Source organism: Amphiura filiformis, unplaced genomic scaffold (assembly GCF_039555335.1).
Source record: "Amphiura filiformis unplaced genomic scaffold, Afil_fr2py scaffold_127, whole genome shotgun sequence".
Lineage (NCBI taxonomy): Eukaryota > Metazoa > Echinodermata > Ophiuroidea > Amphilepidida > Amphiuridae > Amphiura > Amphiura filiformis.
In genome coordinates, this window is record NW_027305591.1 from 14,576 (window position 1) to 41,453 (window position 26,878).

General features: G+C 36.7%; 1 protein-coding gene across 1 annotated transcript; it reads left to right on the forward strand.

The window, feature by feature from the left end:
- Positions 1-1,258: 1,258 nt before the first annotated feature.
- Positions 1,259-26,499, forward strand: LOC140145072 (lactadherin-like; the record flags this gene model as incomplete). The annotated part of the gene is made up of 5 exons (XM_072166858.1): positions 1,259-1,563; positions 10,611-10,758; positions 24,123-24,271; positions 25,721-25,882; positions 26,479-26,499. Coding segments are annotated over 5 exons (785 nt in total), but the record flags the coding sequence as incomplete, so codon positions are not given.
- Between the last annotated feature and the right edge of the window lie 379 nt (positions 26,500-26,878).

Consider the following 26,878-nt stretch of genomic DNA (forward strand, 5'->3'; position numbering starts at 1 on the left):
AAATATATAGATCATCACGATGAATAGATATCCTTTCACAGTAAAATGATTTAGATGCAGCGAACACTTGATATAACATGCTTTTGAACTAATTTCAGTGCCAATTTGGCCCAAAATGACAAAATCTGGTTTTTGGCTGTTTCCATGGCAACGAGTCGATTTTTGATTTATTTTATTCATACAAGTAGTCAACACCCTAACATGGACCATTGCACAAAATATCAGAAAAATATTTTTGTATTTATGTAGAGCCACCTCTAAAAAAAATATGTTCAAGAGCTCTTAAGCTTGTAGCCCTGCGGGGCAAACTTGGATATCCAAATTTCCCGGTTAGTGGTTCTTGTTGGACTTGACGGGTTGACGGGAAGCACCATAATTCGAAAAAAGTGTGGAAATGCAAAACCAGTAAAGTGGGTGTCATTTTCTTTGAGGGGGGTCATGAATATGTCGCTGACCGAGTCAATTTTATCCCCCCCATCGCGGGCTATTTTTTACGACCTCCCCCCATCCCTATCTTGGGCGAAATTTTACCCCCCTTCCGCCTACACAGTCTCAAGACAAAATATTCATTGCCGGAACAAAGGCGCGGAGCACACCAAAACTTTAGACAAAAGAAAGTGCGCGGATCGTAAGTATGAAGGTGCGCGGATCGCGCAAAAATTTTGAACGAAAGACTGTGCGAGCATTTTAACTGTTAAGTTAAAGAATGAGTCACCAGCCCTTAATAATTTTACACCCCCCTCCCTTTTGGGTGTTAAAGAATTACCCCCCCCCCCCACACAAACACCCACCCCTTCCGAAGAAAAAGAAATAATCAAATAATAAAATTAATTATTTTAAAAGAAAGGTACAAAATGCTGGAAATGTATGAACATTTCTAGAATAGTAGGTCTTAAAATAGTACAAAATACTATGTAAACATGGCAAATAGAAATTTCAGCATTTATGTGATGGATAATTCCACTACTTTTGCATAGATGTTAATATGAGACAAACGGATTAATATTTTTTAATTTTTAGGGAAATACCTTTTTAAATTTCTCTCTTGAGAACACACTATAAATAGAATGAAAATGTCCAGCTCCCATAAGGATGTTGTATGAGCTGGAAGTTGTGTTCCAAGAGACAGCACTCTGCATACTTTAAATCTTGAGGATACTATATAGTAGTATCTAAAATGTATAACAAACCCTCATTATTGCCTGTTTATTGAAGTTATTGAATTTATAATAGGCATTTTCTATTTTGCTCATACCAGATTCATCAGAATGTTCTTTAGCACTTGGAATGGAGAATGGCCAGATTCCTAACTCGCGAATCACTAGCGAGATAGAGGGGCCATATGATGCAAACAAGGCTTCGGATGGCAGACTCAACAACAATGTCGGTTTTTGGAACAAAGGTCAAAGCACGTGGATGCAAGTGTACCTGGGGTTGACAACGACACTTGCTGGGCTTGTGATACAAGGGAAAGATTCGAACTGGGTGACTAGCTACTATGTGCAGAAGCAAAGTTTTGGAGGACTACAATATTTAACGCATGATTCCAATGACTCCATGAAGGTACTTAACATTATTTAATGATCAGGCGTTATTTACGGGTATACTTCTTTAACGATGATACACTGAAAACATAATTAGTTAAACTTACTTAAATTAAATTAAATTAACTAGATTTTATTAAGTGGTCTGAATACAAATATGCATTTAAGTTTTTTAAGTTGACACACAAAAATTAAAACTTGTAAAAACCATTAAATAGTATTGGTAGATAACCTTCTTGTGCTGATTACAAAAATTAAGGTTACGAGGCTGAGTTTTGTGCTCGAAGTGGTCAAATTTACATAAACTAGATATTACAGTGGCCACATACCATGAGTTCAGCTGTGCCGTTCAGATGAAATTGATATGACCTTGGACAGAATTGTCTTTTCAAAAAGAATGTATGCACTATGTATAATAGCAATCCACTTTAAAATAACATCTGACCTCTTTTTGACCTCTGGAGAGTCGAACGGCGCGGTTAGGCCGTGTTCTGAAAACCTTCAGTCGGTTTAGTTACTTTTTGGTTAAATACCCTCTGTGATCCACGCAAAGCAATAAAATAATTATATTTTTACAAATAAAATGGCCAAAAGTGATAAAAGTAATTAGGTGTTTTCTTTTCGAAAACAAATCAGTAAAAAGGAAGAAAACGGTAGTGTTGATAAGCATATGATATTAGGCGAAGCTCCATTCAGTTACGTGTAGCTACAGGTTATACCACTAATAGGCCTGAAAAAAGTACATTTTGGGTTTTGATGCTTCGAATGGTATAATTTTTTTTCTCTCATTATAATGTCATTTTTGTTGAAATATTACCAAAATATATCCGCACGGCATCGGTTTTTAGTAAATATTCGCCCTACTTAATTGTAACTTTCAGCTTTCAGCGTTAAAACAAGAAAAGTCTCAGGTCATCCTATGCTGAGTTTTTGATCATTTGGCATCTACATTATCTATTTTCGTCTGATATTGGTGGCGTTTCCCTGTGAGAGTTTTGAATATGAGAAAAGTCTGCCAGAAATGAGCCATTTTCCCATTGAAAACTGTGTAATAGATAATTACTCCCCATTCCAGATGGTTTGGGGATTAAAAATATTATCAAGTTCTGCCCAATGAAACATAGCTAAATCCTCAGCATTCATCTAGTACTAACTGGGGATTTAAAAAAAGTTCACTATTTTACTTATTTCTTGAAAAAGAGCCAAAAATCATGCATTTTTTATGTTACTTTAATCAAATGATTGGTTATAAGAATGAAGCATGTCTTTTCCAAAATATTAGAATGCATAAATTGAAACTAGACTTCGTACTAGTCTTTAGACTTTGTCACAGCATGTAAAAAAACACCCTGAAAATGCATGTATTTGGCCCTTAATTCATAAATTTGGCCAAATATTAAAATTTGACTTTTATTGTCAGTTAGAATTAACTAATGGTTAGGATTTAGCTATGTTTCATTTGACAGAACTTGCTAACATTTTTTTAATCCCAAAAAAATAGTGCTGTATTATTCTTAAATGGGGGTTGTGGTATTGAACTTACAGGTATTCGTACGGACAGATTGTTCCAACATTGATTGAAATTGGACCTTTAACCTTTTTTGGTTCATGTTCGTTCTTATCATCACTGATCTGTGTTTTTATTCTGTAAAGCGCCTATTAACTTCAATTAAGAAACTTATTTCATAATTAATATTAATGAGCAAGAAAATGAGTAGTAATCTTCAAAACAATCTAAAAATATTAAAGGTTATTACCTCGGCAGCTCAGAAACCGGTTTCCCATTACCTAATCATTAATTTAACCATAGTGTGGTTGCATAGGATTTTTGTATAGAGATAGGCCTACAGTTTTGGCCGAAAATGAGTTATCAGCATTTTTGATGTTTCTAGGGGTCAGAAACTTTAATGCAAACCTTTTTAAACCAACGTCATAATTTCAGGGGGCATCGATCTGAGCTGCAAAAGTACAAAATCAATACTATTGATTTAATCAAAACGTTGCTAAAGACATTGCAAATTTTATTTTCATACCTTGCTCCATTCTTTTGCTACAATATTTTGAAAACTTAATGCTTATATCACTAAATGCCAAACTTTGATTTGAGAGCCCAAGTCTTCATGTGTAGATAACTAGAAAACTAAATAGTGTTGGCAAAACTCACATAATAATAATAATAATAATAATAATAATAATAATAATAATAATAATAATAATAATAATAATAATAATAATAATATTAATAATAATAATAATAATAATAATAATATTAATAATATTATTAATAATAATAATAATAATAATTATAATAATAATAATAATAATAATAATAATAATAACAATATTAATAATAATAATAATAATAATAATAATAATAATAATAATAATAATAATAATAATAATAATAATATCAATCAATCAATCAGTTACACTTTTATGGCTTCGCGCCAAAATCATTTCAAAATGTCCAACGGCGCTCATTAGCTCAAAAAATTACTGCTGATAAGCATCCTGAAAAAGATGGCTCTTCGGGAGCTTCTTAAACTGTTCAAAAGTACAATTTTTGATTTGATCTGGTAGTTATTCCACAATCTGGGAGCATAGGCAGCAAAAGCTCGGTCACCAAAACAAACACATTGCGTACTTGGCTCAAAAAGAGAGGTACCATTTGAGCATGATGATCTAAGCTGCCTTTGCGTAACACGAATTTGAAGCATAATAATAACAGCATTTAATATAGCGCTTTTCCAACCTGATCAAAGCACTTTACAAAGATACAAAATATATACAAAAACATATAATACCTGAAAAAAGGCTTAAAAACAGCAACAATCAGTACAAGTGAGTTTTTAGGTTACTCTACGGTGGGGGAAACTCTGATGTATAAAGGGATGTTGTTCCACAGTATGGATCCCTGTACACTGAAAGACCTATCACCAATTAATATGTTGCTCCTGGGGACAACTAGACGAGTTGCGTCTAACGCCGAGCGTAAACCCTCTCTGGTTGGGATATAGATCGTCAAGCGCTGGAGACGAGCAATATCGGTAGACCTGCAACCAGATAGAAGAGCATTAGCGTAGTCTAATTTGGAGAGAACAAGTGCTCACATTGCATTGCTACAAGTATCTTGATCGATATAACGACGAATTTTGGATATATTACAGAGGAAGAAATTCAAAGATTTACACAAGGAAGTTATGTGAGATGACATGTTCATTGCTGAATCAATGGTTACGCCCAGATTTTTGATTGTAGCTGAAGGTGTTATTACAGTACTACCAATGCTAATTGTAGTGTTAAGAAGGCCATGCATGTTATTTGGGGATGCAGCTATGAAAAAAATCAGTTTTGGAATCATTGAGTTTAGTTTCATTGAGTTTGAGTTTGTTTTGTGTCATCCAGCAACGTATTTCTTCCACACAAGATGACAGCTTGAACAGAGCACTAGCTGCTTCACCTGGAATACTGGGATTGAATATGAAATACAATTGAATATCATCTGCGTAGAGATGATATCTAATACCATGATTTCGGATTATTGAGGTGACAGGTTGAGCATACATAGTAAATGCTTTTGGACCAATGACCCATCCTTGAGGAACGCCATAATTCAGAACATAAACATCAGATATTGAACCACGTATACTGACATGAAATGTGCGACCGGTCATATATGATTTGAACCAATTTAGAGCTGCGCCTTTGATACCAAAGTCAAGTTCAAAACGATCAAAAAGAATGTTATGATCAATGGTATTAAAGGCAGCAGATAAGTCAAGCATGATCAAGAAGGCTGCATGGTTAATGTCAAGTGCCCGATCAATGTCATTTTTTTCCTGCAATGATGCGGTCTCAGTACTGTGTTTGTTTTTGTACGCTGACTGGAGAGTTTCATCAAGGTTATTCTCTTCCAAGTGCTTGCTAACCTGCTTAATCACAGCCTTCTCGATAACCTTGCCAATGAAATTGATACTGGAAACAGTATTGGGCGTCACCATAGCTTGTTTGAGATTATGTGGAAAAATACCAGTAGTCAGAAAATTGTTCACAATACAAGTTATATGAGGAATAACAATATCAATATACTCTCTTACCATCCAAGTTGGCATATAATCAAGGGAGCAAGATGTGTTTGCACAACTCATGGTTATATCACAAACCTCGGTTTCATCAAGTTCTTTAAATGAGACAAGATCATTTGCGACAACAATGTTATTTCTAGATACAATACTTGGTGATGAAACGACAGTATTACTGTCGATGTTGCCCCGTATTTTTGCAACTTTGTCAGTATTGTACAAATTTTTTGCACAACTCATCAGGAGTATCAAAAGTTGGTAAAGCTCTGCAGTTCTTATTAAGTAAAACACCTAATGTTTTAAAAGTGTCAAGTTGGCATATAATCAAGGGAGCAAGATTTGTTTGCACAACTCATGGTTATATCACAAACCTCGGTTTCATCAAGTTCTTTAAATTAGACAAGATCATTTGCGACAACAATGTTATTTCTAGATACAATACTTGGTGATGAAACGACAGTATTACTGTCGATGTTGCCCCGTATTTTTGCAACTTTGTCAGTATTTGTACAAAATTTTTGCACAACTCTTCAGGAGTATCAAAAGTTGGTAAAGCTCTGCAGTTCTTTATTAAGTAAAACACCTAATGTTTTAAAAGTGTCTTTTACACTAGCATTGTACAACGCATCTTTATAGTGGTTTTCTTTAGCCTTTTCAATAAGAGAGATAACCTTTTCATGTTGAACCATATAAGCATCTCTGTTTACAGTGAAGCGGTTCTTTCTCCATTTTCTCTCCAATCTACACTGTTCTCGCTTTTCAGCCCTAATCTCATCGTTATACCACTTTGCTTGAGGACGAATAGTGCGAGGAGCATGGGTATCAAGAACAGTTCTCGAAACCTCGTTGAAATGTTCAAGAAGAATGTTAACATCAGATGTAGCGGGAGTAGAAGCCAGTCTATCAGTTAGATCTCCTACAAATACGCTAGAGTCCAGATTACGGTAATCCCGCATGGTACTTGTAGCTTTCATAGGTGGTGGCTTACGTTGTTGGAGTACACATCTTATCATCTTGTGGTCAGAACCAAAATAAAGACCAACATCGCAATATCAGCATATCAATGATGTCGGATGGAGCTTGACCGTGAAGTGCTTTATAAACATGAGAGAGAATTTTGTAGTCAATGCGTTGTTTGATGGGAAGCCAGTGGAGTTCGTTTCTGAGGGGATGGAGTCAAACTTGCGTTTTCTGAATATCAGTCTTGCTTGCAGTTTTTTAATTATTCCCACCAACACACTATTGCAACAGTCAAGGCGGGATGTCAGTAGTGAATGAATAGCCATTTTAGTGGCATCTTCAGTGAGTAATTTCCGTGCACGTCGAATGTTCACAAGATGATAGTTGGCAGTTTTGATCACACTAGATACTTGAGCAGACATTGTTATTCCAGTGTCAAACATGAAGCCCAGATTTTTGCTGGGGTCCGATTTAATGGTGACATTAACACCAGCAACATTCATGCTGGAAAGATTGAATTTGACAAATTGTGCTCGAAACCCAAGTAACAATACTTCCGTTTTTTCTGCGTTTAACTTGAGAAAATTGGCTACCATCCACTCATGAACTTCAGCGATACAGGCCTCAATTCTACAAACTGCATAAACAACGCCATTGGGTGGGAACGGGCAGATTGAAACATAAATTTGAGTATCATCCGCGTACATTTGGAGCTCCATACCATGCTTTCATTCATTCATTCATTCATTCATTCATTCATTCATTCATTCATTCATTCATATACATGCCAGACTAGACCCACCTGACCCCCCTGGGTAGGGAGATATGGGTACCCCCTAATTTGGGGCTTTTGACACAGGTAAATTGCTGTGAAAACAGTTGAAAAATGGCAAAGTTTATGAAGTTATTTTTCTATCAGCAACTTTTCGATTGGATTTTATTTTGAAATATTTGTCAAGAGCATAGTTTATTTGTAATATAGAACTTAAAATTGCAATGATTGGGGTCTTGGGTTTTCAGGAGGGGGTCATCAATGTTACCCCTCTTTAGCATTTTTAAAAATGTATAAAAAGGGTAATTTTAAAGCCCTTTTTATGAAAATATACATCTTAAATATTGATTTTTTTAATGTCAACATTTTGAGGCTATGTTGGTCTACTCCAAACAATAAATGGTAGATTCGGGCGGTGTAACGAATTTGCATAAAATTGGTGTTTCTAGACAGTATTTTCGCCTAATAAATTTCTTAAAAAGATATTGTAAGTCTAAAAATTGGAGGAAACTGAATGTGACAATTCCATCTTTGGTCTTAAAATGCTTAAAATGTTTTCATATGGTGACATTGTTTTCGATTTTTCTAAACAGAATCATGTCAAGTCTGCAGAAGTGTTTCTAAATACAAAACAATTCATATTTAGCTTTCTTAGTAAAATACAAAACAGAATAACTGAATACAAGACTACCTTGTGATAAACCATGATGAACCAAATTGCAATATAAATGTAGGTCCATTATGTAGGCCTATATTGTGTATGCATTTTTAATTTTGTCATTATATTGTTTTTATATATTAATAAAAAGTATGCCTAAAAGCCCTCAATGTTGTGAGTAAGAAACTATGATATTAGTTGGCTACTGTGATAATAGCTGATAACTAACATAAATCACAAGAGTTTATAAAGGAGTAAGTTAATAATTTCAAATAAATTGGATCACAGTTTACATTCACAAATAATTATTCTAGAAACACTATAATGCAAGTGCCCAAGACTTTTAGCCATAGGATGTAGTTCTAGTAGGCCTAGCTAGTAGCGGGGGCAGATATGGTCTTTTATGATCTTCAGTTTCATGCTATACTGCTTGAACTGCAACTGCCTTATAAATACTGAAGTATTCACTAAATCAAACCAGGATTTTATTCAATTACAATCGCAAAACGATTGTACTGTTTTTGGACAGTTCTTAACCATAACTTTTATACAGGCCTAACGCACGTTTCCGTAATTGGTTCTTCCACGAACGGGACTTCTTCAGACTGCTAGGTTCATGTTTAATAAAACCTTTACTATGATTGGTCTTTTGAGGTGGTACAAATTCATCGCGACAAGCCAGGAATTCGTTTAAAACACATGAGAAACGATCGGCAGCGTCTTGCGGAGAAATGTTATTAGTAGCGAGATCGTGATGGAGGGGTTCGAGAACAACACTAAGTTCGATATTGAGATCAGACCAATGGTCCTTATGCAGTGATGGGAAAGACAGTTTACTCAACGACAGGCTAAAAATAGTGTTCACAAAAGCCACGGGATCCATGATTACACAATTATTCCAATAGCACACTACACAATCGTGTTGAGTCAATGAATGGTCGATATGCAACACTGGTTCGAAGGTCGCTAGTGCGAAGCTTACGTGTATAGACGAATCCAAATACACGCATTCCTACACCTGACTAGCAGCCTTTAGTTGGGTAGCCGTCGGCTACAATGCACTCAAAATGTGAAATGATTCGGCCTTGGCGGAAATTTTAAACTGCATTCCATCACCCGTTTTACACCTTCCGCGAAAACACAGGCAGACAAAAGAATAACACAATACAGTTCCCTTCGACAAAACACACAGCATGGTCTATTCGCTGTTGAAGTGACATAATAATCGGATTAACTACACGCGGTATCTATGCATTGATGTACTTGCGAACAAAAGGACTATATGTATGAATAGATGCGACGGGATTACCTGCGGAATTTTCTCCATTATATATATTATTAGCTATTATTCTATTAACCCTCCTCGTCCTTGCATCTTCTCTAGGTGTTAGGCGGCTTTTATTTGCACAATTGGACGCTCAAAGCACCAGGTTGGTGCTAGCGGCTACCCAAAGATGTCCGACCAAATCCTGACCATGACTTGGCTACTTGGATTCGTCTATAATGTATACTACTGTACTCACGTACACAATCATGATACAGGCGAAAACGATGATGTAAAATTCATTAAAATGGCGCAAATTGTCACTAAATTGTCACTAACGGTTGTTCTATTAGCAACGCAAAACCAATGAAAAATTCCGCTGGTTTACTAGCTAGAAAGTGAGGCCAGTTATCGATCCGTTATGAATAATTCATGTTCGACCCCTTGGATCATGTTAATTGATATTGGCAAATAACAACGTTGTTAGTTTTGCGAACTTTGCCTGTTCAATGAGATTATAGCGCGCCCCAATACATCTAGGCACAAACCAGGCGAAAACGATCCAGTTTAATGAAATGGCGGACGGGTATTCCCATCAGGCACCAGTGATATGTTTTTTCAAAGAAAGTCTTCTAATTTGATATGAAATGACATGTTGCAATAGCAAAGTCATAATTAGGACTTGCTGTCAATAATATGAAGGAAATATGTGACAGAGGCAAGGTGTGAAATACAAGTAGTATTTAAGTTATAATAACCTTTGATACCCGACCTGACCTTCCACCATGGCGGCTTATTCGTCTTATGTATTTCTATTATGCTCTCAAGTAAAATAAAATACCACTCTGCACTAAAGCAGACAGAATGTTACTTGGCTCCCAGCATGAATTATTGATTTTATACGGAGGTAAAGAAATGCACAGTGTATGTGCAAGCCGTGCATCAATACTCCAAATATTTACGGTAAATCTGAATAGTGGTCACATGTTGACATATCATGTGTTCGGGAAATCACGTGGCAACATTTTAAGATTTCAGGCTTGTTTACTAGTTAATTGCCATTTGTACGCTTTATTATTTATCTTTGTTAATTAACATATATTTTAAATGCTGATATATCGTGGTTGGCTGCCCATGATATCTGTTAAATTCAATGTTTTATGAATATAATTCTACCACGCAGAGAGGAGGTCACGCAGCAGAATCTCACATCACCTGACTTAGCTAGATTTCGAAGCTCTGCTCTTCAAATTCATGTAAATTTCAAAGCTGTACTGTACTTCATAATAATACAACTCACCCAATACGCAATACGGTTTTCTTTTCATAGCTTTTTCTAGGTAACACTGACGGGACCACCCCTGTTACCAACATATTCGACAGCCCGATTGAGACTATTCTTGTTCGTGTAGAGCCTCACAAGTGGAATGGTGAATGCCAGTTACGGTTGGAACTATTGGGTTGTTCTCTATATAAAGGTATTGTGGTAACAATATCAGATATAATATTCTGCCAAATGGATATGTCATGTATACCCTCTTACCATACTCATTTAAGGAAAGAAAACGAGCAAGGTACACCAACTTGATGTGGGAAAACAAATAAAATACAGACTAGACAATATGCAGGGGGTAAAGCCAGCAAATGTAGGCATAGGAAAAAGGTAAAGTTCGATAGCCAAAAATTACCAGTTCCAAGGCTCACAAAAGTGCTAAACCTGCACAAAAAACAAGGATCAATGATGTAAATCACTGTGCATATAAACAGACTCGGTAAACCAAACAACCAATGCAGGTACAAAAACAGGCAAAGAGCCCACGGAAGTGTCAGCAAAACAGTACAAAAGTAACCTGGAGCAGACAAACAATAGGGTATTGTCCTAATTGACAGGAAGTAAATGTCAAGAGGGGTCGTAGTCAATAGAAGAGGAAGAGAATGAATAGAGGGAGATAAGTGGACTAATGTCACTCAAATTTAAAAGAGAAGAGTCATGCATATTACAAAACAATTATTTTAAGCATACAAAATACATATGTTAAAAAAGAGAACAAAAATTGACGGCACAAACTACAAGCAGATATTTGGGACCAGTATGGGTACGAAAATGGCGCCCTCTATGGCTTGCCTTTTCATGGGCCATCTAGAAGAACGTCTGCTCTCCTCTATATCCAAGAAACCCTTCATAAGGATGAGATTTATCGATGATATTTTCTTTCTGTGGTCACATGGTGACTTCAACACTTTGTAACCGTAATTTCATAGCGTAAATTAGTGAAAAATAATACTGATCCAGAATTTTTGGACACGTCTAGAGCCCTCGGTGGGCATACCCTAGCATTTTCTGTGATACCCAACATACAAATTCTGAGCCCAATTCGCCAAAAAATCAAGTTTTTCACAATTCTTTTGTTCTTTTCAGACGACGCATTCATTCATATAATAAATACTGTATTTCGACACAGTAATTTACAGCAGAGTCCCGTGGCCTAATGGTTAGGGCGCTCGACTCCAGATACGCTTACCCGAGTTCAAAACCCGGTGACCAACTGATTTTTTTTTCAATGTTTTATTAAAGCAAGTTGTTTGATTCTCATGGAAATTGTTTATTGTGTTAAGGGCCTATTTAAAAAAAACAGCACAGTGTGATACAACATCACCCAGCGCTCGAAATAAGGCGCGTCCTTGCGTCAAATACCCGTGGAAGTAGGCCCGGACCCGCAAATTTTGTACGCTACGGGTCCGCGTGACCCGTAAAAATTGAACCAAGCAAAGAGCAGAAAATCCTAGTTTTGTTGTTCCACTGGAAAATCTGGTTCACATAATAGGTCCAGCTCCCTGAGTACTCTTTCATTTTAGTTTCCCATTAAGTTTTCAAGCCGGTTTTTCCATTTTCTACAATCTAGACATATCGTGATCGACGTAGCTAATTCTCTCTCTTGAAATTTCAAAGGAATGGGTCCGGCGTCGGACCCTTGAAAATTGGTGAGGACCCTTGAAATTTCAAAGGCAAGGGTTCAGAAGACCCTTGGATTTTTCTTCTTATTTCGAGGCCTGACATCACCATCATCAAGGATCCAAAGAAATCTGAATAACAGAAGAAACTAGATCAGGTAACAATATAGGGTATGCAAGACGACGTTACTCATTGTTATTCTCATTTAAATATATTTTGTCCTACCACGGGGCAATTCGCATGATAATAGGACAATAAAACATGATTGTGATATGTATGAATGGTTGTTGAATCGATTTAGAGACCTGACTCTCTGTCATCAGGGGGATGACACTCTTATTCACATGTTTATTTACAACGCAGACCTATATCGAATCCCGGTGGTTTGCGAATAATGAAATATCTGCATCCCATCAATTAAACCCTGGTATGAATTATTTATTAGCTTTCGCCACGATCCGTTTTGCAATAACATAAAAGCACTTCAAATAACAGCCTGTTGAGTTCAATGAACTACGCCCTGAAACCGATGGAGTTGTGCCTTATAAAGAAGCTCTCCCATTGACCTCTATTCAGTGAGCTCTCCATACATAAATGCAAGGAGGTTAGATATAGAAAGGAGGGGAAATAGATTACATAACGCATATTGTTCCTTTGTGCCTATTAGAGTTTCCGCCAAGCTATTCATCGAGAGGTACCTTTTGTTTGGGACAAAGGGCTTCCGCCATTATATCGGTAACTGACCTGACAGCGTATTAACGCTATATAGGCAGACCACTGTCATTAAGTGATCAAATGAAAGTCACGTTAAAGCGTCTACATGGACGAGAGGTACCTTTTGTTATAATACCACACAAGGGTGTGCTAGAGTTGTTGCATACACACAAAAACACACTTTGCCGTCGACATAGAATTATTGACCGCCCATCTTAATCAGTCAGAATTAATAGGTAAATTTTCACGGGAAAATTTTCTGGACACGTGACACCCATGGGCGCAGACATATTAGCATTATGGAATGTGACCCCGAGCACAGCGGGTGTTCTTCCAATGTATTTGAATAGGAAGAATTCCTGATTTGATGCAAAATAAGTTACTTGTCGCAAGTTAATAATATTATGGTAAGAGTTTCCGTAGATAAATATTTTTTTCCGTAGATAGATATTTTTGAAATTACGTTTTGATGATATTGCGAAGAAATTAAGATCACATAATATTTAATAAATTTGCAATACACTAATTTCTATCAAAATTGCGGTCAAAAATACTATTCCAATTCAAAATTACTAAGACTTGAATAGCGAGGTCACCGCCGGGGTCAGAGATCAGGCTCGAGGTTACACTCACATTGATACGCATTGGTCACGTGTCCAGAAAATTTTCCCGTGAAAATTTACCTATTAATCTTGACTGTTAATTTAGGCGCCTCATTTGAATAAATTCAATAGAGTTGCTGATCGATTACCCGTAACAACGTGTCATTGCTGCCAGGTATATAGGTCTATCTGTGTCACTTTCTATAATTAACTACTTCGCAGCTATTATGTTGTTATCATGGTTATATAGGCCTGTTCAATAAAATCAAATGGATTTCTTAATATCACGAATATCCATTTTAAAATCCAGGTCCAATTGAGGTAATTGAGGTACGCCTATGTAGTTTAGAGCCCTGTGACTGCATCGCTCTCCTTCTACCTCTCTCTCCTTCTCCCCCTCTTCCTTTCTTTTTTTGCGCTACGATGGATTTACCCCACCCCAACTTTCCCCCTCCTCCGATCTACGCCTATGTAATTTAGAGCCCTGTGAGTGCATCGCTCTCCTTCTACCTCTCTCTCCTTCTTCCCCTCTTCCTTTCTTTTTTTGCGCTAAAATGGGTTGATTGCCTGCAGGGCTACAAAGAACCAAAAACGGCGAAATTTGGATATCCAACTAGATTGCCCCGCAGGTCTACAAAGAACCACACACCGCGAAATATGGATATCCAACAAGCTTAAACTATAAATTAGCCCAGATATCGGGCAGTGCTTGAAGAATAAAGGGATACCACGAACCGCGGAAGACCGTCAACAACCGCCGCTCAATAAAGATATCCAACTTGATTGCCTGCAGGGCTACAAAGAACCACAAACGGCGAAATTTGGATATCCAACTAGATTGCCCCTCAGGGCTACAAAGAACCACACGCCGCGAAATATGGATATCAAACAAGCTTAAACTATAAATTAGCCCCGATAGAGGGCAGGGCTTGAAGAATAAAGGAATACTACGAACCGCGCAAGACCGCCAACAACCGCCGCTCAATAGAGCTATCCAACTAGATTGCCTGCAGGGCTACAAAGAACCACAAACGGCGAAATTTGGACATCCAACTAGATTTCCCCAACAAAGAACCACGTACATTTAAGTTATAGGTCTAGCTACATATACTCGCACGAAGGATAATATTATTGAAACATCTATTTTTCGTTTTATTCGTCTTATGGAGTACTTCGTAACCGGATGACTTTTCAAGCTTGGAGCTACTCGGCTACATTCATAAAAAGAAAGGAAATCTACCCAAAAAAACGTTGACAACGTAAAGAAAGCAGCAAGTTTAAAATGCCCCACCTCGGCTCACTTTTTAAAACTTGGTCCCATTTTGAACATCAACAGCAAAATCGGCGTTTTTATTTTATTTTTTAACAAAATACAGTGTTTCCAACCAGTTATAACGTTTTAATAATAGCATCACTGGCATTACATGCCTACTTGTTATTCATTTAATTCAATCTTTAATCATGAAATTAATATTATAAAACAAAACATATATAGGATGTTGGCTTACCATGCAAGAGTTGGTCTTACAAATTAATATCGCATTGGCACATTAAAGATACATAACACATCTGGAAATGTTTTAAGTTGATAATATGATAAAGTTTAAATCAGTCCCAGGAAATCAGGACGTTTTACAAATGGGACCAAGTTTCAAAAAGTGAGCCGACAGTGGGGCTTTTTAAACTTGCCGCTTTCTTTATATTACGTTGTCAACGTTTTTTTGGTAGATACCACTTGACAGCAGGCCTATCCATATAGTTCATTTTTATCATGCGTGGACCATTTGCATTTTTACTTATCTCTGTTTTTCTATTCCCCACCCCCTCTTTTTCTGTATGCATACTACACTTTAATACAGGGTGTCCCCCCCCCCCCAAAAAAAAAGAGGCCCCTCATTGTGCCCTCTTATTCTCCTATTTCTGAAAACTAAATCAAATATATTTTGGTATGTAGAAAACCTTGAGTCGTTAGCTTTAATAAACCAAAACAATTTTATGTACCCATTTTTCACTCTGTCCAGGGAGAAGGTTTGGCTACTTCAAAGATTGAAAAGGAGTACACATACCATGCATGAATATCAAACATTCCTCAATGATAACTTTATTTATGGAATGGGCTTTACCGGTGGGTTTATGAGCAATGGATTTTGTTAATAGTGTCATTAATTTGTGGGTAAAATGGATGCTGAATGGGACTTTTTTTGCTTTACTTGCAATTACTTATTTTTTTCTTGGTTATTTATGCCTTTTGTTTTATTATGTTTCTTACTTTCTTACTTTGTTGTTGCTTGATTTCTTTTTTTATTTACAACATAAGTCATTTCTCTTTTTAGGATAAAATGTAGCCCTAAAAGGCTGTTTGGTTTGTCTTTGGTTCTTCTGAACTGAGTTTACTGTGCTGCTCTGCCCTCTACCTGGTTGCCTCCTTGGCGAATACAGGTTTCAGCCCCGGTCCTCATTGCATCAATTGCGTTGCGTACCATCATTCTGCGCCGGATACTTGCGAATGCACCCAGTAATACGTCTACGAAGATCTTAGATTTTGCCACAAAGGACAAAACAAGTGGTGCGAGGTCTGGTGATCGTGCAGGCCACTCCACAGCATGAGCCATCCCAACCACTCTGTTTGCTATCCGTGGACAGGGTGACAAACGGGTACTTTTATTCAAAAGGGTATATCTTCAAAAGTTGTGAGCCGATTGAAATAATTATTTTGGTTTATTAAAGCTAACGATTTAAGGTTTCTTTACATACCAAAATATATTTAATCAATTCTTCAGAAATAGGAGAAAAAGAGGGCGCAATGAGGGGCCTCTTTTTTTGGGACACCCTGTATTTGAGACTTTCCTCGACTTGTGTTTTATTCAGCAATTTTTGCTTTAAATTTTTTTTTTCTCTTTTTAACATATGTATTTTGTATGCTTGAAACAATTGTTTTGTAATATGCATGACTCTTCTCTTTTAAATTTGAGTGACATTAGTCCACTTATCTCCCTCTATTTATTCTCTTCCTCTTCTATTGACTACGACCCCTCTTGACATTTACTTCCTGTCAATTAGGACAGTACTGTTTTGCTGACACTTCTGTCGGCTCTGAAATTGGCAATTTTTGGCCATTGAACTTTGCCTGTTTTTGTACCTGCATTGGTTGTTTGCTTTACCGAGTCTGTTTATGTGCACAGTGATTTACATCATTGATCCTTGTTGTTTTTGCAGGTTTAGCACTTTTGTGAGCCTTGGGAACTGGTAATGTTTGGCTATCGAACTTTACCTACTTCCTATGCCTAAATTTGCTGGCTTTGCCCCCCCTCCCACATCCTGCATATTGTCTAGTCTGTATTTTATTTGTTTCCCCACATCAAGTTGGTGTACATTGCTCGTTTTCTTTCCTGTTGTTCATATTCAAGATATCCTCTTGTATCATTTATTGATCCTTGATGTGTTTTGTGTCCTTGTCCGTTGGATTCACCATTACCCACTTATACTCATTTAAATTTAATAACGTTATTGTTGGCATTTAACATTAACCCGGGTAAAGAACAAGTTATTTGACACTACTGTTGCTCGATTTCAGTCTTTACTAATTTGTCTCATTATTTTTAACAAAACTAATTCGATCTTGATTCTGTTTTCCATAAATTGGCTATCGAGCAAGCTGTCAATCACATTTGGAATTTAACAAAACGAGTTACAAGGTATATTAGGCCTACAGGGCAGTACAGGCATATTATATTCCAGATGCGAGATTGGGATACATCCATGCACTTAACATGGGTCATGTTTATAGTAATTCTGGAGAGTAACAATATGTGATGCGATCAAGCAAAATCAGTCGGAACTCGGAAATATTACATTTTCACACACTTCGATACCAAATTTGATATCAAAAGTTTAATCATTGTGAGCATAGAAACCGTTTGTTTGGAAATTCGTGCAATTTTAAAAATGACATAGGGAGTTGTATCACGCGGAGGAGCTAGTGTGAGTGCCAAGAATTACGTCGCCTGAATAGGCCGGCAGGTTAATCGATTATAAAGCGCAACAGATTCACCCTCGCTGTTCAAGAGACAACTTCCCCATTTTTGTAGGTCTTCAACCACCTCTTCTCAACATCTACACATCTACACGCATGTTAATGAGAGGTCTAATTTCATTGTCATTAACGGTTTACTCATGCATGTCAAAATACAAATTATAATAAAATACCCCGCTCATTTAATTGTGCGCAGGCAAGTGTACAATGATTCCTGCACGGGTTGCTTCGGGACACATAATAAGCTGATACCATGCATTGGATTTTGCATGGTCAATTCGTAATTTGTCATTAATAAAATTGCACGAATTTCCAAACAACGGTTCCTATGTTCACGATGATTAAACTTTTGATAACAAATTTAGTATCAACCTTCGAAGGAAAGTGTATAGAAAATTATTATATAAATTATTTTGCCATAAACTCTGATTAAATGGGGATGGAACTAGTGGCGACATTTTAATTTGGCTGTGTTTATGTTACAATACTCTTGCTATGCAATACGAAAGCTTTGAACCGACCCACTTATTAAGCCTATGTTAAGGACAACAAGAATAGGCTTTAAAAAAGGCAAAGTTCGCGGATCACAGTGTATACGCTGGCGAAGTTACGTAATTAATCGGATTAATTACCATAGTAATAGGTGAAAACAATTTTGAACATATCGCGCTGCACTACAAGCAGGTTACACTCATCACTTGTGTATGTCTGCAATCATAGATTGAATACAATACTGGTCTTTTCAAAGATACTATTCTTACAGGTGCAAGTAATCAGCATGATAATGGTTCAATGAAGAGGTACCGCCTGAACGTATCAGTGCAGCGCGGTATGTTCAAAAATTGTTTTCACCTATTGCTATGGTAGTTAATCCGATTATTACGTAACTTCGCCAGCGTATAGTATTTTGTTTCAACTTTCATATCTAACTTAACTGTGCACTGACTTGACAATAATAAGCGATATGAGGTTGCATAATAATCCTGACTCAGGAAAATATATTTTTTTTAAAGCTCAATTTGCATTTAGGTTTTTAAGCCACCTACAGGAAACTTTCTGAACTTTATTCATGTTATGCAGGAGTATTTTTGAACTTGTCATTATTTTCAATAGGTCTTTACTTTCACAGGCAGAAAAATCATACATGAACTGGTCATTAATATATTAGGGCTCTAATTTTGAAAAATACTTCTAAGCAAGCATTACTGAGTAGAGATGTATTTAATTTCTATGAAACATGAAGGTTACCGGTTTCTTTAAATAACATAATTATCATTTCAATAGGGACTAAGTTTCTGCACCCGGCTTATCAGTTAATATCCAGTGTATATACACTGAAAATATCCTATTTTGCCTATATGTATTGATATGCTTAGCCTTATCACTTGGTAAACTAGAGCGATAACCGCACCATAGCTGAACCATGTGACTTAGGCAGTATATTGTGGTAGGCCTATTCGCTACTTGCACGGTTCCGCCATTATGCACTAGGTGCGGCAGCATACATGAATGGGAATTGAACTAGTCATAACGTTCTGTGTAAGGTTACATAATTCTTCCTTTCATGTATGCTGCCAGTTCGAGGCTCTCCCCGCACATAGTGCATAATGGCGGAACCGTGCAAGTAGCGAATACCACTGTCACCCGGAGTCTGTAATGGACATAATCTTGAAATGCTATGAAGGTATGACCGCCCGAGTGGTGTTAATGAAAGAGGAAAAGTAAAGAATATAAAATAAACTAGAGCAACTGTGCCCTTTGCAAGGGCACAAGGTAAGTTAGGCGGATGACTGTGACGATCTGATCAAGCAGCAATACTGTGCTGGATAGTATTAATTTTAATAAGACTGTTTCATTAATTGCCGTTTTAATATACCTTGATCGTGGAAAGTTGGCATTTTGCAAACTTGACGTTTGACCTCTGTATGACCCCCTTAATGACCTTAAATGAATTTTAAAATATTTAAAACATGTTAAGAATGTCATAAGGATCATTGCATTTAAATTTCAGCTGAATTGTAGCATTTTGAAAACTTGACCTTTGACCCCTTTATTGCCCCTTAATGACCTTAAATGAATTTTTAAATATTTTCGACATGTTTAGAATGTCGTAAGGATCATTGCGTTTAAATTTCAGCTCAAACAGAGCATTTTGAAAAACTTGACCTTTGACCCCTTTATGACCCCTTAATGACCTTAAATGAATCGTAAAATGTTTTTAAAATGTTTAGAATGCCATAAGGATTATTGGATATAAATTTCAGCTCAATTGGAGCATTTGGAAAAACTTGACCTTTGACCCCTTTATGACCCCTTAATGACCTTAAATGAATTTTAAACTATTTTTGAAATGTTTACAATGTCATAAGGATCATTGCATTTAAATTTCAGCTCCATTGGAGCATTTTGAAAACCTTGACCTTTGGCCCCTTTATGACCCCTTAATGACCTTAAATACATTTTTAAATGTTTTAAACATGTTTAGAATGTCATAAGGATCATTGCATTTAAATTTAAGCTCAATCGGAGCATTTTTGGATAAAATGACCTTTTTTGACCCCTGGATGACCTCTGACGTTTGGAAATATTTTTATTATATTCTTTATGTTTTCCTCTTTCATATGACACCACTCATGGGGTCATACCTGCGTGGCATTTAGAGATATGTCCATTTCAGACCAAATGGTTAGGGTCGGTTCATAGTGAATATTCGAAGGCGAATATTCGGCTTCGAATACTTTTTGTGACGTCAAAATATATACGGCAACGAATAAAATATGAGTTGGATCGGATTAAATGTCGCTCAACTGATAGCGAGATACTATTGATTTATATGAAAGGCTCGAGGTCACCTGAATATCGTTCGACGAACGATGATTTCAAAAATCCCCAATGATTTTGACATGCTCTCAAGACTGCAAACCCGATTCTGCCATTTTTTAATTCGCGGACATATTTTCTCAATAATTATAAAAATGCGACTTTTTTTGGTAAAAATGCGACGAATTTATGTATAGGCTTTCCACTTTTATTTAAGCTATAATTCGCCACTCTTTCTGATTAATAAGTCTAAAGACCAGCCCAAAATAAAATTTCTGTATTTTACCGGAACTCATTAGGGTTACACAAATGGCGCATTGATTTAGTGGTGTGCCCCTTATTAGTGCGGTACAAGCGTACCCATTTTTATATGATATGAAAGTAAGGGACTATTAAGACGTCCAGGAAAACGAAAATGCCTGGCAGGCAATAGCATTCCAATGCTGTAGTCATGGTATAAAGTAATGTTTTATGCAAAATTATGATATTTAGGCTTACAAACATAACCTAAATGTACAAGTGAATGTTTCCATATTAACGTAGCTCTATTTAAATGACCGATGCAGGAAAAAAGTCTAACTCCAAATTCAGATTTATGCCTCCACCCGGTTCAGAGGATGATTTTTAAATCATAGCACTTCCCACCACGCCACTGTGTTGACTTGCGGTTAGCACAGCTGTGTGAGTGAACATGACACCACTGCTCGCACATTGCATTGACGGGCATGGTTAAATTTAAATTTACCCTGAAATATTTACAATAAAAACGCATTCAAAATGCTAGCCCATTGCACATTTTATGTTACCTACAGAAGGTGTGAATTATCCTTTATACACACATCACTTTTGTTCTGAAATCGACGAAGTAATAATGACACACGCACAATATAATTTCTTAAACAACATCTTTTGCACAGAATTCAATGGGATTTGAAAAGTAAAGTGGCAGTTGAAACTCTAGTGATAACACGTTTGCAATGCATGATGGGGCTTCCTTAAATCATCCTCTGACCCCGGTTTTACATAAATAATGTTTGGCCCCAGTTCTAGGTCCCCATATGCATCTGCCCCTGGCAGAGGATGTGTGAGGGTCTGGGGTGGTAAATCATTGGTTATTGATATAAAATGCGTTTGCCACGGAGGTTCACCCATTTTTGTCATCTTTTCCGCACTAGCGGAATTCTTGACGTTTTTGGGCACCTATAAACGATGTTATTTTGGGCTGAATAAAGATGTAATGCGTTCAGTCAAATTCATAATTATAATTAATAATTAAGAGGTCAAAATAAGTAACATGTAGGAATGGATATATAGCGCTTTGCAATGAATATCTTCATAAACTATGCAGAACAACCAAAACCACGAGCGTTGGTACCCTATCATTGCGTGTTCTTTAAAAACAATTCTTGTTTATTTCTGTAAATTGGTGAATCAGGCATTAAAACACACTTAGGCCCTAGCAATGTAGACCTACACAAGTTCGGAACGAGACCTTTAATCTTTTGACGCGTATTTCGGTCGAATGCCAAAATTGATTGCTCAATGGTTCATGAAATGAGAGCAATACCATGATACTACTTTGATGATACCGATCTCAAGTGGATATCAGCCAATGAAAAAAGTATTTACCGGAAATATATTTGTGAGAGTTGAATTTTTTTGAACTCGACAGATATATATTTGGTGGGTCACCGTTGGTGGTCTCATATATAACACTTGTGAGGGCTGTCATATTTGTCGTCGCTTCAATCATATCTTATGATATTTATTTATTCATTTATTTATTTATTTATTTATTTATTTATTTATTTATTTATTTATTTATTTATTTATTTATTTATTTATTAATTTACTTATTTATTGACTTATTTTTTATTTTTTATTTATTTATTTATCTATTGCCTCATTCATTTCTTGATTTGCTTTGCAGTTGAAACCTGCAAGAAGGTATGGGTCAACCTCCGCGCCGGTTACAGGTCGTAAATGCCCCGAAAAGCAAATCTTTTTGAATCTCAGGGGCGTAACCAGACCTGACCTTCCGGGGGGCAGATTGAAAAATTTTCCAATTTCTGATCAAAAGTTTTAGTATTTATGTTCTAGAGAAAGCTCGCTTGCCGCGAAGCGTTAAACGGGTGGAGTCGGTGGGGTCCAGGGGCAAAGCCCAGGCGGGGGTCAAGGGGGCTGAGCGCCATGAAGCTCCTGGTTTTGGGCATATTAGAAAATATCAGTGTTTCAGAGTACAAATTTCACAATGAAAGTAGTAGGCCTATAGATCTTCTTCTCTCTTTCTTTCCCTTTTCTCTTCTCCCTTGAGTCCCTTCCCTTTCTCTTCTCCCTTCCCCTTTTCTTCCCTCTTTTTCTTTTCTTCTTTCCCTTTCTCTTCCCTCTTTCTTTCCCTTTTTTCTCTTCTCCTATCCCCTTTTTTCTCTCCTTTCCCCTTGCTCTTTCCCCCTTCCCAATTTTTGACCTTTCCTTCTTCCAGGTTTTTTGTGTCCGGGGCAGCTTGCACCCCCGGCCCCCACTGGTTACGCCACTTCTCCTATTTAGGCCCATTTATACAGACATTAAATCATGACAATAGTTAAATGGAGTTTACCTATTATGATTTTATTAACTTCGTTAAAGAAATTCTCTAAATTTTGCTTACCTTGGTCAACGGGCAATACTTGTTAACAGTCGGGCAACGCTGTGAATTGTAGAAATATATCTTTCTCCGGTTCATAGTTTTATATTCGAAGCCGCATATATTTTGACGCCCAAAACGTATTCGAAGCCGAATATTCGCCTTCGAATATTCACTTTGAACCAGCCTTAGTGAGTTAGTAAGCTAGTAACCTAGTAACATTCACTCATATAGGCTGATACCATTTCATGGTTCAGCAACAACTGCATTGTCCTTATTCACCAATCAGTAAAGTCTAATCATGTGATTGGCTAGAGCCAATTGCTAAACTTGTTTAACTGCAACTTGTCTCAATACAAGATTAGATGGGCTAAATAGTCCTTCTCATGTGCGGCAGGATTAGATAAAGGCATACAAACCTGAGTATGAGATATTAGGAATTATTTCTTATAATAGCCATTCAAAGGGATAAAATGTGCAAATGAGATATGGGTCCAAACGGGAAAAGAAGTTCACTCCGTGAACAAAAATACGAAACGGCCGGGTAGGAAAATCTCAAATTGTTGAAGCATTTTTACTTGGGTAGATATGATAAACCAATTTATTAGGACAACTGACATCAGAACCTATAGAGCTATAACTTTTGTGCCACGTACCATTTTAACTGTACATCACAGATTGTGAAACCTATCTTTTTCTACAGCCTAAATCTAGACAAACACGTTGGTACAATTGTCATCGAAGCAACTTTAATTTTTGACCCCTTTTTGGCACATGTCTCTGCAACCACAGGTCGTACATGCACAAAATTTTCATTTTTGTGACCAGACGGATAATTTGATATGCTAATGAGTGAAATCGGAGCATGTTAATTTTTTACCCCTGAATAACCCTATGGAGTAATTTCTGGGGTCATTTTGAGGGTCATAGACTCAAAATAATGCTTGCTCACCACTTTTTTTTTTTGATTCAGCAGGTCCAAATTAGTAAAGATACAACATCATCAACCTTAACTAAAACAAATGCTTTACGAAACCTGAATTATTGAAATTTTGTCTAGTCTAGGGTTCATGATCTGATTTATTGTTTCCCATTAGCTTGCATGATACCTTCTGGAATTGAGTCTGTAATGGGGCCACCAGACCGACACGAAATTATAGACCCGCATGATAGCACCACATATGGAAGACTAAATAGCGGGTACTTTTGGACACCACAAATACCTCTGGCAACGGCGTTGATGCAGGTTAGAAAACCCTTAGCTTACCCGTATCCGTACTTGGGTATCAATTTCCATACATGTCACATGTATATAAAATATTCGTTAACAGAAAGTTGCATCTTTCTATCTTGATAAAATTTTTGAGAGGAAATGCATTATTGTGGTTATTTGTCCAATTTTGACCAACAATAGTGAATTTTACATGGTAAATCATGGATTTTTTTTTTAATTTAAGATATTTCAAATAAAAAGTATGCCAATGTATTGAAAATCAAATGTCAGCATAAAATGCTTGTTTTTGGCTATAAATGGCAATGTTGGGTAAATATGCCCATTTTTTCATAATTTTATTGTTCACTTGCTAAACAATAGTTTTATTGCAATTAATATTAGGATAGTTGCAGAAGTCACAGATTGGTCAGTTACCATAGCAACCACGTTTCCTGCCATTTTCAGTCGATTTTGATTGCAAAACTGCCAAAATCGATCATTTTATGTTGATCTTTGATTTTCAAGAGGTCATAGATTAAAAACCTTTGGTTCAAGAAAGTTGTTATGATTGACTTTTTTGATGTACACAATTATATCAATACATTGGTATACTTTTTATTACAAATATCTTTTTTAATTCCATTTTTTGCCATGTAAAATTAACTTTTTTTAGTCAAAATTGAGCAAAATCATCAAAATAATGCATTTTCCCAAACATATTGCATCAAGATACAATTTTTGTTAACAAACATTAAAAATACATGTAACATGTATTCTCAACAGCAAATATGAAGTTCATACTGTATGTACTTTCAAAGTTATAACAGTTTTATTTTATTGCCATTTTTGGTAATGTTAAGTTTAAAACCACAATTTTCAACCCAAATATCTCAGCTCATGTCACTTTTTAGAAATGTTAGCCGGGTTAAACAGACAGATGATACTCTAATGATCAATTCTAACCCGGCTGGTACCTTTGCTTAATAATAATGCACGAAATCATAACTAGAGCTGATGTGGCCTCTCTAATATAAGTGCGTAAGTAAGCCAGCGTAGCCAGCTTTCTTGGTCGAGGGGTGGGGGTGGGGGTGAATGCAAAATAAACATTTCGAGGGCAAAGACAAAATTTCACAGTTGCATCATTTTGACGCGGTATTTTCGATGAGTATTATACATATACCGTTTTTTTTATAGAGACTGTACGTGTTCTTCTTATCTTTTTTCTTTTTTGTATTTTACACTATTTTTAATTTTTTGTGGGAAACGGGCTCCTTGCCCCTTTTCTTTTCCTTTGCCTTTCCGATTTTCTCTTTTGTTTGTCAGAGGAGCACTTTACTCTTTCAATCTTTCATGTGTGGTCAGGGGCACCCCCCCCCCCCTCCCGCGCTGGCTACGCTACTGTAAAGAAGGAAGGAAGGAAGTAAGGAAGGAATTTAATAAGGAAGGAATGAGTGCTTTTATCTTGCTACTTTTCTTTCCCAGGTAACATTTACTGACCCAATGTTTATATCGGGTGTCATTCTGCAATGTAGACCGGTAGCAAATCTTGGTTCGGGCGTCAACTGTGTCACCAGTGTGTTGATTAAACTTGGCAACGACACAACTTCAATGGAATATATTAATGATAACACAGGAATGCCTAAGGTAAATAACTCAATCGTATTTAATTATTAGGTATCTGCACCTCACACAATAGCGAGTTTTCGTATTGGACGACGGATGATTCTGCGACGGTTAAATTGACACGACACCTCGAGTCATGTGCGCATACGTCCACTTTGCAATTTTGTCGTCATCCAGTTTCTAGGACACTTGGGAAATCAGCGCTGTTGTGAAAACGACAACATTTGACGGACGGTCGTGGTAATTAACTTTTACCGTCAAACAAAACGAAAACTCCCTATTAGAATTATTCGCCATCGAGGTATTGCGTGTAATCCTGGATCCATGTCAACTGGATCACGCTTTTGAGTCCTGAACCACGATCAAAATGGTCACCATACATGGTATAGTAAGGTAGACAGTTCGGTGTATTTGTGGTTTTTCAGTTATTTTTGTTATTGACTAATGCTTTATGAGTGGTACCGAATTCCGAATGGTGTGTAATTAACGAGGGGTGTAAAATTGTCACCCCTGGGCAAAACTGGTCCAATTTTTTTCAACCTATGACAACTTATTCCTCTCATAATAACGATTTACCTATCTACAACTTATCAGTTTGCTTACTACTATCATTCCAGAAGGTGCGTGCTTTAAGATAGATCCTTAAACACGGTGATAATCATTTAGGTATTAATTAATAGAAATTTAATTGATGCTGAGTCCGTGAAAGTTTCGCTCGCACTTTATGTTGGATTTGAAAAGAGCGGCATTAGATGGTCCTTTTTATCGCTCCAGGTTTCGTTTTCGGTTTTGGGTTTGGGTTTCATTGTTAATTTGAAGTATGAACCTGTGATAAATCTTATTATTCTAGTCTTTTGTCACTGAAAGGTTGCAGAAAGAGTATTTTCGTTTTTAGTTTCGTGAGTTATGTAAATTGCTGACATGAAAACTCGAGGTGAGAGGGTATGTGCTCATCTAGACAAAAGCTAAATGTTACGGTCTTAATTTTTCGAGAAATTGCGCGGCTTCATTGACTTG